This window comes from Phacochoerus africanus, chromosome 3, assembly GCF_016906955.1.
Source record: "Phacochoerus africanus isolate WHEZ1 chromosome 3, ROS_Pafr_v1, whole genome shotgun sequence".
Classification (NCBI taxonomy): domain Eukaryota; kingdom Metazoa; phylum Chordata; class Mammalia; order Artiodactyla; family Suidae; genus Phacochoerus; species Phacochoerus africanus.
In genome coordinates, this window is record NC_062546.1 from 192807920 (window position 1) to 192826191 (window position 18272).

General features: G+C 34.9%; 1 protein-coding gene across 1 annotated transcript in view; it reads left to right on the top strand.

The window, feature by feature from the left end:
- The window catches only part of NYAP2 (neuronal tyrosine-phosphorylated phosphoinositide-3-kinase adaptor 2), a 246569-nt gene extending 232284 nt beyond the window's left edge, over positions 1 to 14285 (top strand). Inside the window, exon 6 of the mRNA XM_047770497.1 lies at positions 13902 to 14285. Within this exon, the coding sequence (XP_047626453.1) occupies positions 13902 to 14129 (228 nt within the window). The 3' untranslated portion in view covers positions 14130 to 14285. The remainder of the gene's footprint in view (positions 1 to 13901) is intronic.
- Positions 14286 to 18272: the final 3987 nt, after the last annotated feature.

Consider the following 18272-nt stretch of genomic DNA (forward strand, 5'->3'; position numbering starts at 1 on the left):
GATTTTTCAAGAGAAGCCAAAAATCTAGGTGTTCTTATCCTCGCCCTCTCCTCCCCCCTCTGTTTCTCTCTTCATCTTTCTCTCCCTGTCTCTCTCTCTTCCTATATAATCTACTGATTTTTTTTCATATTGGTTCCAAAAATTTAAATGCTGTGCATTTTATACAAAATACACCTGTGAACCCAATGCAGCCCTACATTTCACAGTTTGTGCCCTTGGGTCCTGAGCCCCAGATGAGTGAAATGACTTGCCAGAGCTAATAAACTGTGATCCTCAGCTTGCTTCTCATTCTGCAACAAAGTTATGCTTGTTTTGAGCCATGCATGCATTCTCGTGGAGAAAAAAATACATATTTCATATACCTTCCCAGCTCTATTCAAAGCTGTAAGACCTGAAAACGATTGGTAGCTCTGCTGGTGTTTAAAAAGGCCTGTTCCTTGAGGATTAGTTTATTCTGCTCTCCTCTGAACCTCCCTCTCTTTTGCCAGAAAAAAAAAAAAAAAAACAAATGCTTTTGGAGATGTGACTGTGGTCAAGTCCATCTGCACTATTAAAAACCAATATTTTGTAATGAAATTAGACTTGAAATTAAATTAATGCTAATGTAAGTGATTAAGAGAGTATACTTAGTGAAAAACATCAAGACATTTGTTGTAATTGAATTTTATCTTATAATACTGTCTGCTCCTTCAGGGAATGTCTTTTTAGGGCATCCTACTAAGAAAGTTCTTGCTCATTTAAAGACATAAATTAATTCTGAAACCTGCTCAGAGGTTTTTTTTTTTTTCTTTATTACAATTAGTTTAATCAATTAATGCTGAAATTGTATCTGTAGTCATCATTAGGTTTAATTGCTGAAGAATATGTCGTGCCTTCTGTATTGAAAAAAAAGTATTGCAATTTTTCTACAGTCTTTTTACTTTCCAAGGTAAAAATTCATAATCATAAAATAGTAAAGAGGCACATCAAGTTACATATATATATATGTAAGATTATACATGTTCCTGCTTGCAGTCAGACATATCATATTTTTGACTTTGGATATGAATCAATTTCCTTTGAAAAGCCTTATTTTGTACTTTGACATAGGAATGTCATGTATCACATTGTATATCACTTATGCTTATTTTAGGTTCTATAACTCTATATAGATTTTAATGCAGCAACACTGCTTGGAGGCAATTTCAGACACTCGAGAACTATATCAGAAAGCAACTCTTCCTCATGCGATATTATCATTTTTCACAGTCACTGCATTTTCTGAATCCAGAAATTTACATCTGTATGTACGCTTTGCATACATGTATGGAGACACATCTACCACAACACTCGCACCTGGATGGATGGTACCTTATTGGATAAATAAGTTTCCATTGTTTGACTGATCAGTCTTTTGCCAGAGAATGTGTACCAAACCACATGCAATCTTCAATTTGCATTTTGTGTTTCTTCACAAGAGGTACAAAATTGACATCCTATTTTGACAGCTTGCTTTGCATTTAGTTGTCATCTTCTAATATAAAAATGTGATATATTTAAATGTTTCAAACCTTTATTTTTCTACATATTGAAATTTTCTTCTCTAAAATTCTGCAAGAGTGAAGAATTATAAAATGATGCATTGTTGTATCTTCTTCCATGGTGGTATGAAAACCATTCCTGGTCTTTTTCCTTTATGCAGCCTTTCTTGGGCTTTTTTTTTTTTTTCCTAATGTTATTCATTGAATCAGCTAACACTTTTGTGCAGCTCAGTCAAGGGATGCTAACACTGCATTATACCTGTGAATATTCTTGGAGATGAATAAATATGTGTAGAAGGACTAGTATATTTGCTACCATGAAACTGAGGAAAAAGGTGCTTATTGAAATGAACTTGAGCTGTGGTTGATGAAGTTAAAAAGAAAAATATCTTCAGAGGCACTCCCTTGGTGACATACCAAGAGCAGATAATGTATCATCAACACACAATTATATGGAAGCACAACCAGTTTGAAAGTGAAAAGAGATGAAGATAGTCTTATAGCAAGAAAGGAACCATTGTTCTTATTGTTATTGAAATTGTTATCATTTACCACTTGGGTACATCTCCTAAAGGGTGCACCATCCATTAGATGTTTTGGTAATAACTTCTTCAAGAAGGAAGCCAGGGAGTTCCCGTCGTGGTGCAGTGGTTAACGAATCCAACTAGGAACCATGAGGTTGCAGGTTCGGTCCCTGCCCTTGCTCAGTGGGTTAACGATCCGGCGTTGCTGTGAGCTGTGGTGTAGGTTGCAGACGCGGCTCGGATCCTGTGTTGCTGTGGCTCTGGCGTAGGCCGGTGGCTACACCTCCGATTCGACCCCTAGCCTGGGAACCTCCATGTGCCGCGGGAGCGGCCCAAGAAATAGCAAAAAAAAAAAAAAAAGAAGAAGAAGAAGGAAGCCAGGAGGAAGGTAAAGTGAAGACAGAAAACTACCTTTGCAATTTAACCCTGGGATATTAAATATAATCAAGAAAAATATTCTGGGACCTTATGAATGTATTCTTGTGGGTTAGAGGCAAGGAACCTGAGCTATTGATAGAGGGTCTGACCCAGGGATGGAGATTATTGTGTTCTGCTCTATTAATAATTCCCTTTGTGAAGTTCCCTGGTGGCTCAGTGGGTTAAGGATCTTGTGTTGTCACTGCTCTGGTCCAGGTTGGATCCCTGGACTGGGAACTTCCACATGTCATAAGCATGGCCAAAAAAAAAAAAAAAAATCCCTTTCACACCCAGTATGGAACCAGTCTATAGAGATTGCTAAGTGAGTTTTAACCTCTTCTGAACTTGACTTTCTCATCTAGAAAATGGTGATCACAGGGTTATTGTGAGGCTAAAGTTAAATGAAGCAGGCTGAAAGGTCACACAGTGCCTTGCCCACTGAGAGGACATGCTATGGTTCTTATGCGCATGATCTTGATAATAGGAAGATAAGAGGATGGCTTGGTGACAAATATAACAAATAATAAGTTCAAAGTGTCGCCCCTCCACCAAAGTTTCGATAGTTTATAAATCCTCTAATCCTTTAGTCTTTCAGAAGCAAACGACCATCTTTTTTCAATCCAACACACTTTCCCATATTACTAGCTTTATGAAGTGAAAGTAGCCTAACGATTGCGTGTGTGTGTGTGCGCGTGCGTGCATGTGTGCTTCCAGTGTGGGCCAGTTTAATCATAATTAGCTGTGAGACAATCTGGTGTAATGATAAGGGCACAGACTTAAGCATTTCTTATATTTAGTCTTTTTTTAAGTTTTATTGAAGTAGAGTTGATTTACAATGTTGTGATAATTTCTGCTGTATAACAAAGTGATTCATTTATACATATATATAGACATCCATTCTTTTTCAGATTCTTTTCCCATATAGATTATCACAGAATATTGGGTAGAGTTCCCTGTGCATTCTATGGTATATTTAGTCTTGAACTCCAATTCTAGTTCTGCTATCTATTAGGAATGCGACACTACGCGTATTAGGTAAGCTCTTCAAGTCTCAGTTTATCATCTAACCAATAGCAATAAGACATGATTATACAGTTAATAAGGTCTAAAGGAATTGATATATGCTAAGTGCCATTCGAGTGTCTGGAACGTGGCGTACGTATAAAAATCATGGTTGCTGCTGTTATTGCGTCATTGATGTTCTTACAGTTACTACTTAGATTGTGACCATCCTTCACTCCCAAGTCACTCGATAAAAGGTGACTATAACTTGCTAAGTTATTTTCGAAATTTAATAAAATCATTCAAGGGTGTTTTGAGATAGTTCCTTGAGAGCAATCTCAAGACAAGAGATTTTGTTAGTTTTAGCCTACTATTTTTTTTTCAGTGACATTATTGACACATATATTCTTTCAGCCAAACTTTTAAATTTTGTTTTTTTTGAAGCCTCTAGTTTTCAAGCCTATAATTTAATCATACATGTATGATCCATATGATTATGCACAAATATAAATACAAATACATACATATACATATAAATGTATGGTTCATAAACATGTATGTATGTACTCAGACGTACATGCATGTTTATGAATATATATGAAATGTATGTATGTATGTGGATTTATGTATGTGTTTGCATGTGTATATGGTCAGCTTATGGACAGCCTTCAAAATAGACTTTTATTTTCTTTTAATGAAATGCAATGATTCTTTTAAACATCATTGTTAATGTTTCCAAAGTGAAACACTTTAGAAGACTTTGACATAATATATTGCAACCTGGAAGACAATATTTGTTCAATATATGCATAATTTGAAGACAAAATGAACAGTATTTTTTTTCAAAAGACTGAGAGTGTATATAGTCTATTCATAGAGAGTTATATTTCAAGAAAATAATGGTTACACCAGGGGAATTTGAAGATGTGAAGTACAATTTTTTCACTTAGACATTATTTTCCTTAAGGTAGAACTGATATACATAGTCTAATGATTGAAAGTTTTATAAAGAGTTATTTAAGATACATAAAATGCACAGAAAGATTCTGTTTATTTTCTTGTTTGCTTCTTTTGGTAACAGAATGCAGTGCTAATGATGTGGATCAGTCCCATGCTGCCATGGGAACGGAAAATAGCTTAACTTTTTCTGGAAGACAATAGATTGTATCCGTATCAAAAGCCTTAAAATATTTTGACCCTTTGACTAGAGAACTACTGTCTGAGCAGCTTTCTGAAGGAAAAAAGTCATAAAATATTGAAACATTATTTACAGCATATAAGAAATGAAAGACAACCAAATGCAAGCAATTGTAAAATGACTGAAGATATTTGTAATGAATAATTTTTTATCATCATGTCTTGAAAAAAGTATTTAACACTCAAATAAAAATGAGAAAAATGTGAAGATATAATAATACTGTATAATCCCAAATTTTAAAAAAGATACGACATATGTGTATATATACATATATAGTGTTTACATATATAGATACAAACATGAGATATCACAATGTATATATTATTTATGTGGGGAATATTCCACATTTCTTGTATGGTGGTATCACAGATAATTTTTACTTATTATATTACCTATTATCCATATTTTGTATAGTAGGCATAATTATTTTTATAATCAGAAAAATGTGAAAAATTTACCTCTTAAACAAACCACTTTGAAACCTTATCTCAATGAAGCTTTAACTATTGAAAGAATAGTGGGATTTCTTGGGGAGTACTAACTCAGGATTCTAGGGCTACAAAAATAGTGTAAACAAGATTTCTGCTTTTCATAAGTTCAGAATCTTGTGCAAAACTCATAGTAAACACAATATTCATGACATGGTGCGAGGGGCTGCCAATTTCAGGAAGTAATGATGAATGAATAAAAGGCAGGCCAGCAATAAGCAAACATGGCTCTTAGAGTCGTAGGTGATCAGGTAATGGATTCTTGCTGTGTTTAGCTCAACTTTAAAAGCAAAAGTGGGATTTCACACAAAAGAGGAGTCTGCAGGGAGGAAGAGAGTTCCAGAACGAGGAAAGAGCTTGAGCTGAAAATGGGAGCAAGTAGAATGCTTGTGGTGTTGGATGAGTTTTGTGTAGTCAAGTATGAAGTAAATAGCTGGGCAAAATAAATTACCCAGAAATGACAACATTGAAGTTCATTGTGATGGACCTGGACCATTACCTGCTTTCTGTAGGTAAAGGGGACCAGTTGAGTTAACATGATTTTGTGGTGGCTTCACAGAGAGCGCTTGGGCAGTCGTGTAGATGGTGAGTGAGAAGTAGCCCATCTAGAATACTAGAAGCAATTTCAGTAGTCTGGGAACTGAACCAAGAAAGTGATACTGGAAATGTAAAGAATGATGACAGACTTAAGAAACATTTATGGAATAGAATTACCTGCTTTGGGGCCATTTGAATGCAGTTGACTGAGACCCACCTTATTCAGCACCTAGAGTCAGAATGTCTGAGTATACTGCCTAAGAATTTGATATTAGCAAACTTCCAAGGAAAGTTGGAGGCATACTGAGGTTTCTGGAGCATCGGTGTGTCACTTAATCCAGGCCAAAGAGTCAAGGATTCTGAGACCCATCTTGAGACCCCCAAGGGTTCAAACACCCCAATGTCTGAAAGAGATATTTCCAGCTGCAGAACACTCAGATTATGACTCAAATGCCATTGACATTTGGATGTCTGCCAAGGCTCAAAAGTGCCAGGAAGTATATTTTTTTTTTAGCCTTACACAATTTGGGACATTATTGGATTTAGCTGCATCAAAATGAAATTAAATCATATAACAAATCAAAGTTTTCAATAGCTCCTTTCCTGAAAAGGCTCAGAGAGCATTATATCTCTACCCATTTGTGTATTCATTCTTTCATGGCATGAATATTTCTGACATATTTCCTTGTGCTAAAGGCTGAGGATGTGGGATTAACCATAGTGCTCCTGTCTTCAAAGAATTCACAGTCTACTAGGGATGGGGGGGCTTATATTTTTGTGTCCACTTTGTAGTAGATGCTAAATTATTACATGAAGTTCTCCCAACAGACCTGATTATGTTTACTTTATGGATAAAGAAACAAGGTCTCAGGAAGATTAACTTGTCCCATGTCTTACAACTAACAGGTGGTAAAACCAGCCATAGCATCCATTTTATCCACCTTAGACTGTCGCCTAAGAAAGAAGGAAATCAGGAGTTCCTGTTGTGGCGCAGGGGTAACAAACTGCCTAGTATCCATGAGGACACAGATTCAATCCCTGGCCTCACTTAGTAGGTTAAGGATCTTGCACTGGTGTGAGCTGTGGTGTAGGTCGCAGACATGGCTGGGATCCTATGTTGCTGTGGCTGTGGCATAGGCCAGCAGCTGTAGCTCTGATTCCACCCCTAGCTTGGGAACTTCCATGTGCTGTGGGGTGCAGCCCTAAAAAAGACAAAAAAAGAGAAAGGAAGGAGGGAAGGAAGGAAGGAAGGAAGGAAAGAAGGAAGAGAGAGAAAGAAAGAAAGAAAGAAAGAAAGAAAGAAAGAAAGAAAGAAAGAAAGAAAGAAAGAAAGAAAGAAAGAAAGAAAGAAAGAAAGAAAGAAAGAAAGAAAAAGAAAGTCAAACCTGCACACAAAAATAGGATTATTATTACAAAGGGATTGACTGTATATTGGTGGGGCTTCAAAACAACTGTAACTGTAGCTCAGTAGTTAAAACCAACCTCTGGCCTTGAAAATCACTTGTGACCTGGGTCTTAATTAAAGGATGTCACTAGAAAACTAGAGTTAAATGTTTTCCTCATTTTTCAGGCAGAGTGGATGAGCAATCTATGTTAACTTGAAACTTTATTTTGTTTGTAGAGCCACGCAGTTGTAAGGCTTATTAACTTATGATTTAAATTTTTTTTTGATGAGTGAGTTTTAAATAATTGATCATGTAATCAAGCATAGATATGTAAAATTAAATAGCACATATGGTTTAAAATGCCAACATTTGATGCTCCTCATTACATACCTGGCAGTTGATCAGAAATTGTACACGGAGGCAGATGTTCACACCTAGAAGAAAGAAGAATGTGTTGTATAGCCATCATGTTGCATTCGAAAGCAAATCTGAAATCTAGACATGATGCCCATTTTATCAATATATCTATATCTCAAACCTAATTTAGACTCTCCGAAATAAACTCTGTAATTTCATAGTATGCCTCAAGTGTATACTTGTCTAGTAATTTTTTCACAAAACATAGGTTCTAAATCAGCACTGCTGATAAATGAGGGAGCATTATAAAGACATAATCGAAAAAACAATAATATAGTAGAGTTAAAGATGAGAAAAATAGACAAAAAGCTATGGAAAAAGCTAAAGCTATCCCAAGTGTGCTATCATTTCAAATAATGTCACAAGAGTTAAAAAGATAGGAACATTTCATACATAATCTTTAATTCTCATGAAATCTCAAGCAAGAAAACCAGATAAATAACTTGTACAACATCACCAAAGTGAGATTAAAAGCCAGGATCAAATACAAGTCCATAGTCATCCTGGCTTTTCTGTTTGTGTGTGTGTGTGTGTGTGTGTGTGTTTGTTTTTGTTTTTAAATAGTGCATGTTTATGGTGTCTTTTTGTTTTGCACATTTATATTATATAGGTTTTTGTGGTATTTTTACACTTTTCTGTTCAAATAGCTTCATTCTAGCCTTTACAAAAAAAAAAAAAAGAGAAAAGTATTTATTTAGTCTGGAATCATCTTCCTGACCTTTAATTTATAATTTTCAAATTTGAATAAATGGTATTTATAAGTAATTGTAAAGTCATATGGATTATTTGTACCTTTTTGATATTTACCATAGAAAATATGTAGGTTGTGTCATCTCTAAATACTTTCAAAATATCAATTATTTTATACCAATACATATGAATCAATAGGTTGATGCATATATCAATACACAGAGGAAGCCTCACTCACTTGATGTATCATGAGCAAGGAAGATGAAGCTGATCATTTGTTCTTTAATAACTAAGTAATAATTAGTGAATTTGCTGACAAATGCAGATACTATAACTCTATGTTATGTCAATTTCAAAAGGTTTATTAAGGGCTAGTGTTGTTGCCTATACCATCTAAAACTGGCACCTTCTTTCCAAAATAGAGTTGGAAAGGAAAAAAGAAATATAATTCACTAAAATTATTTTTTTTAAGTTCTCAAAACAACTTTTATGTTGAAGTCACCAGTGTGACATATCACAGACAATCAAATAACCACTGCAGGTTATTAAAAGAAATAATTGACCTTGTATTAAATGTTCTATTTTTAGAATTTAAACCAGATTATCCACTTCACATCTTTAATTCCAGCATTCCTCTTTTTTCTTATAATGACGAAATTGTAAAATGTGTAGTCCACATGCCCAGGTAATTTTCTCTAAACTAATTTTTAGAGGGTTTTAAATCTAAGTCCCATCTTTTATGATTTAGCTAAAGGTCCATATGATGCAAAAAACTTTGAAGTATATTCCAGTGTAGGTACCATGTCATATGAATTATGTCCTTATATAGGAATTACATAAAAGTTCAGAGAGATACATGACTTTTCAAAGTCACACAGCAATCAAGATCCCAATCAGGTCATTAATACCATTTTGCTCTCATCTAAAGAATGATACAGTTAAAAATGTGGTCCCATTGTATTATTTTTTAAAATATATATATTTTTTCAATTTTAGAATAGTTTTAAATTTATAGAAAAGAATATACACAGGGTTCCTGTGCACCCCACGTCCAGTTTTCCCTGTTGTTAATATCTTACACGATCATGGTGCTTTTGTTACAGCCAATGAATCAGTATTCACACATTATTATTAAAACCCATACCTTATTTGGATTTCCTCAGGTTTTTATCAATCAATTTCAGGAGTTCTTCCAGGGTACCACATTAATTAATTTCAGTCATCATGTCTCCTTTATCCTCTCTAGACTGTGACCGTTTCTCAGACTTTCCTTACTTCGTACGACCTTGACAATTTGGAAGATTACTGGACTAGTATTTTGTAGAACTTCTGTTGATTGGGTTTACCTGGTGTTTTTCTCATGGTTAGACTGGACTTAATGGTTTTGAGGAGGAAGAACACAGAGGTAAAAGCTCCCTTCTCATCACATATCAGGGGTGCATACATACCATCAGCATCACTTGTCGTTGTCCATCGCCTGGTGTGGTAGGTAGTGTCTGCCTGATTGCTTCACCATGAAGTTCATCTCTTCTCCTTTCTATTCTGTACTCTTTGGAAGGAAGTCACTGTGTATAGCTTACACTTAAGGGTAGGACATTTATGTTTCACCTTCTCGAAGAGGAGCTTCTCTTGATTGTATCTCCATGAAATTAGCCAAGAATATTTCCTCCATTGAATCTTAGGAAAAATCTTGTCCAAGATGTATGGACGTTCATAATAATTGAACAATTGTTTCACAATACATACTACTTGCATGTTATTTTTTTATCTCCATCATGGTTTATACAATCAATTCATTTGGATTAAAAAAAAAAAAAGAAACAGGCCACTTACTTAAACTGGAAGAATTTATTTCCTGGGCTTAGTTTCCAATTAATGGTAACTTGACTCACAGAGTTCTTTCAAGTACAGGCTGAAGTAGAATGGTATTTCACAGCCGAATTTGAATTAGATAGGAAGAATTTGATAAACAAAAAAGTGGGAAAGTCTAGATATCTTTTATGTGTAGTAGTCTTAACACACCTGATACAATGACTAAACATACTATTAGTTATGTTTAAAGAGATGAATTAAAGCATAACATCTTATTATCAGAATGAAATATAATTTTGACACATTTGGGGGGTGGTTGGCCATTTCAATAGGCACAGAAGTAATACTGAGTTTAACTTGGGGAATTAAAAAGAATGTGTACCCTCCAGGAAGAAATACTCAAAAACACCTGTTATTTAAAAGTAAATATGAGAAGCAGATTTATCTCTCCCAAATAAATCTCATTTTCCATTCACTCATATAATAGTAACATACAATTTGGGGGGGATATTTTAAATGAGAAAAAAGTTTGATAGCAGATTAACATGGGAAGATTCTATACTGGACTCAACAGATTTGTTAAATGTTGGAAATTAAAAAGAATATTAATTGGCTATCTTCTAACAACCTGTATTTGAATGCTCTTAGAGTACCTTGCCCTCTTTCATGTATCGGTCAATGCTTTCCCATGGAATTTGTATTGACTTTACATCTGGCCCCCCAAAAAATATGGTTTGATATTGCAGAATCAGTCTGAAAAACAAGGCTGATTTTCTTCTACTAATGTTTTGAACCATTATATCTCAACCAAGTGAATATATATAACTATTCCAAAATAAAAAATGTAAGAGCTATGAAAAGCCATGTGTTATAACTTTGTATTCTTAAACTCCTATTCTTTAGGTTTAAAGAATGGCATGGGATGCTTATGTAGCATAAACTTCTAATTGACGGAAAACACATACTTATTCTAGTTAATGTAATGCATTTCTGAACCGAAATGAAATATAGTGAAATATATTGATGATATTATTGTCAGAGCAATCAGGAAAATTACAATTTTGTATTTGCATGTACTGATTCACACCCTAAAATATTGAAGGACATTAAATAATAAATGATTTAATGTTTGTTTGGGCAGGTGAATACAATGCAAATATTGAAATAATGCTGTAACAATCTTTCCTTAAAAAAGATTGGCGCTTTTGTGATTTCCTTGGAATGTGTAAAATTCAGTGAGGTTTTACTAAGAAAAAAAGTCTCTTGAAAGTTTTCTGAGAAGCAACAAAGACTGTTTAATGATGGTTGCTTCAATTCATTTCTAAAACCTTTATCGAGAGCTAAATGACTCTGTTCTGCATGTTGGGGCTACTGTGTTGGGTGTGATTTGGGGCCAGCCCTCTGGGAATTCTGTGTTCCATTTATAACAGTTTATAGTCACTCAATAAATTTTTCTTGTATTTCCACCAAAATAGAGTTACTGTATTTTTATTGCATAGATTATCATGTTATAAAATAGTATAAGTCTTTTGAAAATTTTTCAAGCCACTTAGGCAATCTCCCGTTGGGACAAAAACCTGTTGGTTGTTGTCCTGGAGCTTTACTAGCATTTCACTTAAAAAGTGAACACCTGTGGCCAGGGCCCTGGGCTAGGGCTAGAAGATACCAAGAGGCACAAAACACTGCCCATCCTTTCAAGAACTTTGTATCAAGTTAAGCTTATTACATACAAGATATTTATCTACAGTTTCTTCTCCCAGAATCTAAGTCCAAGCCACTGATTTTGATTCATTTGATAAGTCCTTTTTATTCACTCATAAAGCTATAAATATATTCATGTATTTTTTATGGTTGTATTCGTGGCACAGGGAAATTCCCCAGCCAGAGATCGAATCTGAGCTGAATTCTTTAATGCACTGTTCCAAGACAGGGATCAAATTGGTGCCTCTGCAGCAACCGGAGCCACTGCTGTTGGGTTCTTAACCCACTGTGCCACAGCGGGAACTCTGATATTTGCATTTTTGAATAGCACCTGGAAATGGCAACACATACAACAATAACTATTAATATAACTTATAAATAATATTCAGGAATTTCAGCATGCTGTAGTAAAAAGACTATTCACTTTGGAGTCAGACAGATCTGAGTTTGATACAGATATGTAGCATATCCAACCTTGATCTCATTTCTTAAATTTTCTGAGACTCAGCTTTCTCGCTTGTGGTGTGTAGCTAAATCCTGACTTTCAGTGTGGCTGGGAGGACTTAACGTAACATATGTAGAACTCTTCCCATATGCTTGGCAGAGAGCAGGTATGGAAAACTGCTGCTAAATATTAGAATAATAATTCTTCTGCAATATTTTCCTGTTTTAAAAAATAACTTCACCTTCCTTATCCAATCTAATCCTTCTACCAACTTCTGAAATTCAGATATTTTCAGTTTGGTTTTCAGATAAAGAAATTGAGAAGTAGTGTGACCAGTGGAAACTGGACACATTCAGAATTCAAATCTCTGTCTTCTAGCTCAAGATCCTGTCCACTCTATAAATAATTAAGGATTGTGAGAATTCCGTTTCGCCTTATTCACAACAAAACCTACCTGGCCAGCCTGGATGAGATATACACATCCCTGAAGTATTAGCTTCCTCATCTGTACATTCAGGGCCTTGCACTGATTCATCTCTCCATTCTTTTGCAGTTTTATATGAACTGCGAGAGTCAGTAGAGTGCAGTTATTAAAGGCACGGGTGTTAGAGATAAATCTTGGGTTCAAATCTTGACTCTGTCATTTGTTGGCTCTGTATGCTTAGGCAAGTCTTATTTGAATAATTGTAATGGGCTAATAAATGGCACTTACTTCAAGGCATCGTTGCTGTAAGAAATAAAGACATTAAACTGTGAAAAGTACTAAGAATTGGATCTGGTATAGAGTAAGTGTTTCACCTAAAAGTATTAGCTGATTATGTCCTAAAATTATACCATCAAATGTTGTGACTCCAAGTGAGTGAGCTATTTTGACCCTTCAAGACACGGAGTCGATTTGCTTAAACAATTAAGTATAAGCGTTCCCATCCTGGGTTCATGGCCCAATCACGCTACTGTTCTTCTGACACAGACACGACCTGCTAGATCTGTTCTAAAGAACAGTTAATGGTGGACATAGCCACGTACTCCTGGGAGCAGCATTTACCTGTCCAGAAATATATGTGTGTGTGCAATATGTTATGGTCAGCACTGACTCTTCTCCTGTGAATCTGATGAACCTGTATGTCTGAAGTTCTGGAACTGATCGGAATCTGTGTCAGTATGATTGCAGGGGCCAGCAATTCTAATTAGACATTTGCTGAAGCAACAAAAAGTATAGCAAAAGTAATTATTTAAGTATTTAAATTCCAAGCATTAGTTGCACATTGAAACTCATCTTGGCAGATGGTAATTAAAAATCTTTATTCTACATACTATTATAAACAAACTCATTTTAAGAATGAAAATGTTTATTAATATCTTTAAACCTATTACACTCATGTTAGATCTCACTGGAAAGTAATTCCAATAATTGAGCCTAGACATATTGGGATCCATAAGACAATGAAGTCAATGTAATAGTAATAGGTAAATATTTGGCAAATAGATTTAAAATTTTTTTTAAAAAAGGTTTTATTTCGATATCATCGACTTTTAGAGCATATTGGTAAAATAGTCCTAAATTATTGTTTAATAATGTCAGAATGTTAAATAATTTAAATACAGATTTTATTTACAGTTTCCATGCTTTCATTTGGCTTTGTAAGAATTTCAAATATATAGAAACAGCTGACATTTTCAAAACAACTACAAGCACACTGCAAAAAATAAAACCTGCTTTCATTCCATTTTTTTTCTTCTGTATTCACTCTTTCTTTTTTGCTAGGTGGCATGCATGCAGTGGTTTCATGGAGACCATACAATGCTTGAGATGATTGAGAAAAAGCGTTGCTTGTGCAAAGAAATAAAAGCTAGACAGAAAACGGAAAAGGGCCTTTGCAAACAGGATAGCATGCCTATCCTACCCAGCTGGAAGAAGAATGCAGGTGCAAAGAAGTACAGCCCTCCACCCTATTCTAAACAGCAAACGGTGTTCTGGGATACCGCTATATGACCCTGTGCAGAATGGCGTGAGCTCCACATTGCTTAACACGAAGAGGGAGGTCGACTCGGTCACGTGATAAGTAACTGTTACATATCTTCTCAGTCAGAATGGAATGCCAGCGCTTCCCTGGAAAACCCATGGGAAGTTGTGCCTATTAGCGGCAAGTTCAAGATAAAATGTGTATTTCCTTGCAATTAAGGCACACTTATTTATCACGGATTATTTTGAATCCAGAAGATATTAAGATGTAAATATTTTACTAGTTTATGGGTAACACCTGAAATGATACACATTATACGTATATAAATTACAGAAATATCAAGAGTTTTACTATATGATACAATTTCGGTATTAACTGGTTTGTTATCTCTTTTATATGTAATCCCTTGATGCCTTTTATTCTTAATTTTTGCATTTAACTCTCCTTTCTGCCCACATTTGGTTTCTGTACATGAGATCACACATAAATTATGTTCAATCACATATTATATGATCTGGTGCTAGGAATGTAGAGGTTGAATATCATATTTGTTAAGTACATCTGTTGCTTTGTAAGTTTTTAAGTGTTTGACAGGAGGGAAATGAATGCAAATGTGACTTGGAAGTTGGATGTCCGCATTATATCAACACCAATGTTTTGGCTACATTGGCTTTATAAGAGTTTCTCTTCCGTATCATCTTTTTTATACTAAGCAATGGTTAGCCAGACTCAAGAGAACATTGTTAGAATATACTGGGACATCCCAGCAGAAAACATTTCTTTCAGAAATGACTTTAGGGACATGTGTCCTTGCATCGTTGATGTGGTTGGAGGAGACCAGGGTTCACTGTGACAATGGAAGGAACAAGGAATTAAAGGCTAAACAGCATGACTGCTTACAAGAAGTTGGGACTAGTGGCATTAGAGCCACAGCAATCACTTTTTAAGTAACTTTTCATGTGTTTGTTTGTTTCCCCTGGAAAATGATCAATAACCATTCAACCAGATGAGTTTACATATTTCAGTACACTAAATGCCAAACTCCTCAAAATTTAGGTCCATTAATGGACTAGTATTTCATGTTAATTTTTCAAACTAGTTATCACCATGTTTTTGGGTTTTAATCTTATGTGCATGTTCATTACACCCATTCTTCCTAATTATGATACCATGACCAAAGAATTACAACCAACGGTTTATTTTATTTTGGTTTCAAGGAGGAAACAGGAAATGCGGGGATGGGAGATGGGGTGAATTCAATTTTAAGTGGTGGAAAAATTTAAGTTAAACAAATTATATATATCTTTTAAGAGTAACTTGTTAGTTGAATATAGATATCCCCATGGATGAATAAAAAGGAAACTATCACATATATTTTGTATATTTAAATGACTATTTATGCTTCCTAAAATTGACAGTATGGGATTCTTCTTTAACAATCAATTTAGTATTATATTTCTGAGAGAAGAGGTATGTGTTTGAAGTTATTGTCATAGTGGTTTTCCTTGTAAGGGTTTTGACAGCAATAGAAGAGTGCTGCTCAATATAACCAAATATAACAGAAGGTAGGGAATTTTTGTAATCTATATTGCTACAGACCTAGTGATGCTTTACCAGTAATAGTTTCTTTCAAGCTTTTGAAATGTTATAAAATAATTTTTTAGTATTTTATAATTAATGTATATTTTGATGTCCAACTAGAATTCTGAAAGAATAAGGAAAATAAGGTAAGTGGGAGCATGTGTATCTGTTATGTATGTGTGTGAATGAGTACTCGGTGGGAGAACTGTATACTTAAAATGCTTATTGAAGTTTTAGGTTTTGCTTGTATAACTGAGATGGTTAAAAACAAAACAAAACAAAAAAACAGCAGAGTCACAAGTACAGGAAATCATGCAGAGATCTTAAGTAGCTTCAATAAGTCCTGCTGCCATGTTTCACCAGTTATAGATTATGTTTCAAACCCAACAATCAATGGAGTACAAATCTAAGAGGTACGAACACATGTTAAGGTAAAAACAAAATTGAATTAAATATGTTGATGATCCATGGTGTTATCCTGGTTTAAGTCATTATGACCACATATGCTCAAGGCAATGAATCAGACAGAAATAAACCATCAATTCTCAGCATCTTTGTGATGATCTTGATATCAGGCTCAGTATGATAATGATTGGATAATTCCCTTGAAATTGATATTTCGGTTGCATATGCAAGTGTATTTTTTAAAATGCTGATCTTTCCCATGTCGCTCTGAATTATGCAGAAGATTTTTTTAATGACGGCTACCTATAAAGAAGGAAACAGAGTTACTAAAATGATTTGTGTTGGATTCAGCCATTTCCACTGGTTCTGCCAATCTCATGATGTTGCCAGTTTTCATCCGCTCCTTTTTTTAAGAGTTATTTTCTGAGAAAGGAGCTTGTTGAAAAATCTGAGTTTCAGCAACCATTTCCACTCGATTTCTCCGAATCTTGCCTTCAATGGGAAGTCATTGAAAGAGCTGGAAAAACGGCTTCATTAATATTTGACTCAAGAAATGGTATCCTGTGCCTATGCAACTGTCTATGGTGGCTTAGCCTATGTGGCAATAGCCATTCTATAATTAGTTGCCTCTTTGTGTAGTGTTTCCTTATGTGGAGAAAAAGAGGTCCTTGGGACAGAGACAAAAATAAGCTTACTCTCTGGTGGCCGCCAATCAGGATACTTCAATTTGAATTTCGTCAGATGATAAAATTTCCACCTATCGCTAGAACACTGTGGAATTTTGATAAAGTTCACCTTTTCTAGCAGTGCCAAAGGACAAACCAAATCATGGCATAGTTATCAGGTTGAAAGGGCTCATACCTATAAAAAAAAATTATCTTTTCACAGCAAATTTTACAGAAACAGGATTTTATTGGCTATCAGAAGATGCTTTTCTATGGGAAAACCTCCTTAGAGAGACAAAGTTCTTTAGAATTGATGGAAGGGAAAAATCAAATCCTGCATTTCTGTCTGATCGCAGAAGCCAGCACCTTCTACGGTATAATAGCAGTTCTCTGCATTAGCATTGACAACCTTTCCTTGTGTTTAGGCTGGTGAAGCAAGTTTGGAGTGAAAAATGATTGATTGGTGTAAAGGTTCATGTCCACCTATAAAAAAAGAGTGGTGAAAGTGAAGCAAAATACTAAGAGGTTAAAATCGGTCGTTTTAAATAATATACACATTCAAATACATGGTAATTGTCCGGATATAACCAGATACAACCTCACTTTTCAAAATAAGGACTCTGAGATTTCGGAAAGCCCCAGGTTCCAAGTAGTTTTCTTTGAATGCTCCCGGAGAGTAGAAAAAGGTTTCTCTTACTGCGTTTTGGCTTAGGCCTCATCCTTACTTACCATGTGGTTTGAGTTTTATGAGTGAGTTTGGTGATCAAATTGCTAAAACGAAACACCTCTTTTGTTTTATTGTTTTCATTAAATAAGACATCAGAACAGTGCACATACGAGGCAATTTCAACATTACCTGGAGGTTAAGGTGAATCCCTTGCCTAAAGTAAGAAAAAGCTTGTAAGCTAAATATGGCTACCCAAGAAATGAAGAAAAAAAATTCCCATGATTTATGTAGGAGAAGGTTATCCAAGATAATTCACTCTAGCAAAGGACAGAATTCACAATTCATTATGTTCCAAATGTAAATGAAAATGAAAAAAAAATGGCACCTGCATATTCAAGATTAACTCATTAAATCTTCCTTGTGTGGGAAACTAGATAGCTAACTCTAGAATGTAAACAGTTAATCCATCTCTCCTTTAACAGTTCATTATTGAGCAGCTTATGTATCAGTTATTTAAAAGCATTTCTGAAGCATCTGGCATTAAGCCTTCAGAAAGATGTGGCCCCTGCCTTCAAGGAACTTTATTAAGCAATCACTAATATTTTCAAAACAAAGCCAGTTGTTTTTAAGAAGGTATACAATACCACATGTGTTTCACATCTCTATGTGTTTATATATGGTATTCTCTTTTTTTTTTCTGATCAAGTGTATAGTCAAAATAAATATGAAAACATATTAAAGTGGATGTCTAAGTATAAAATATGTTTCTGTGTAAACCTCTATATGTACTCATAGGATATGTACTGCTGTCTATGTAAATCAGTAAAAGGATAACCCATTTTGCCATGTGGAAC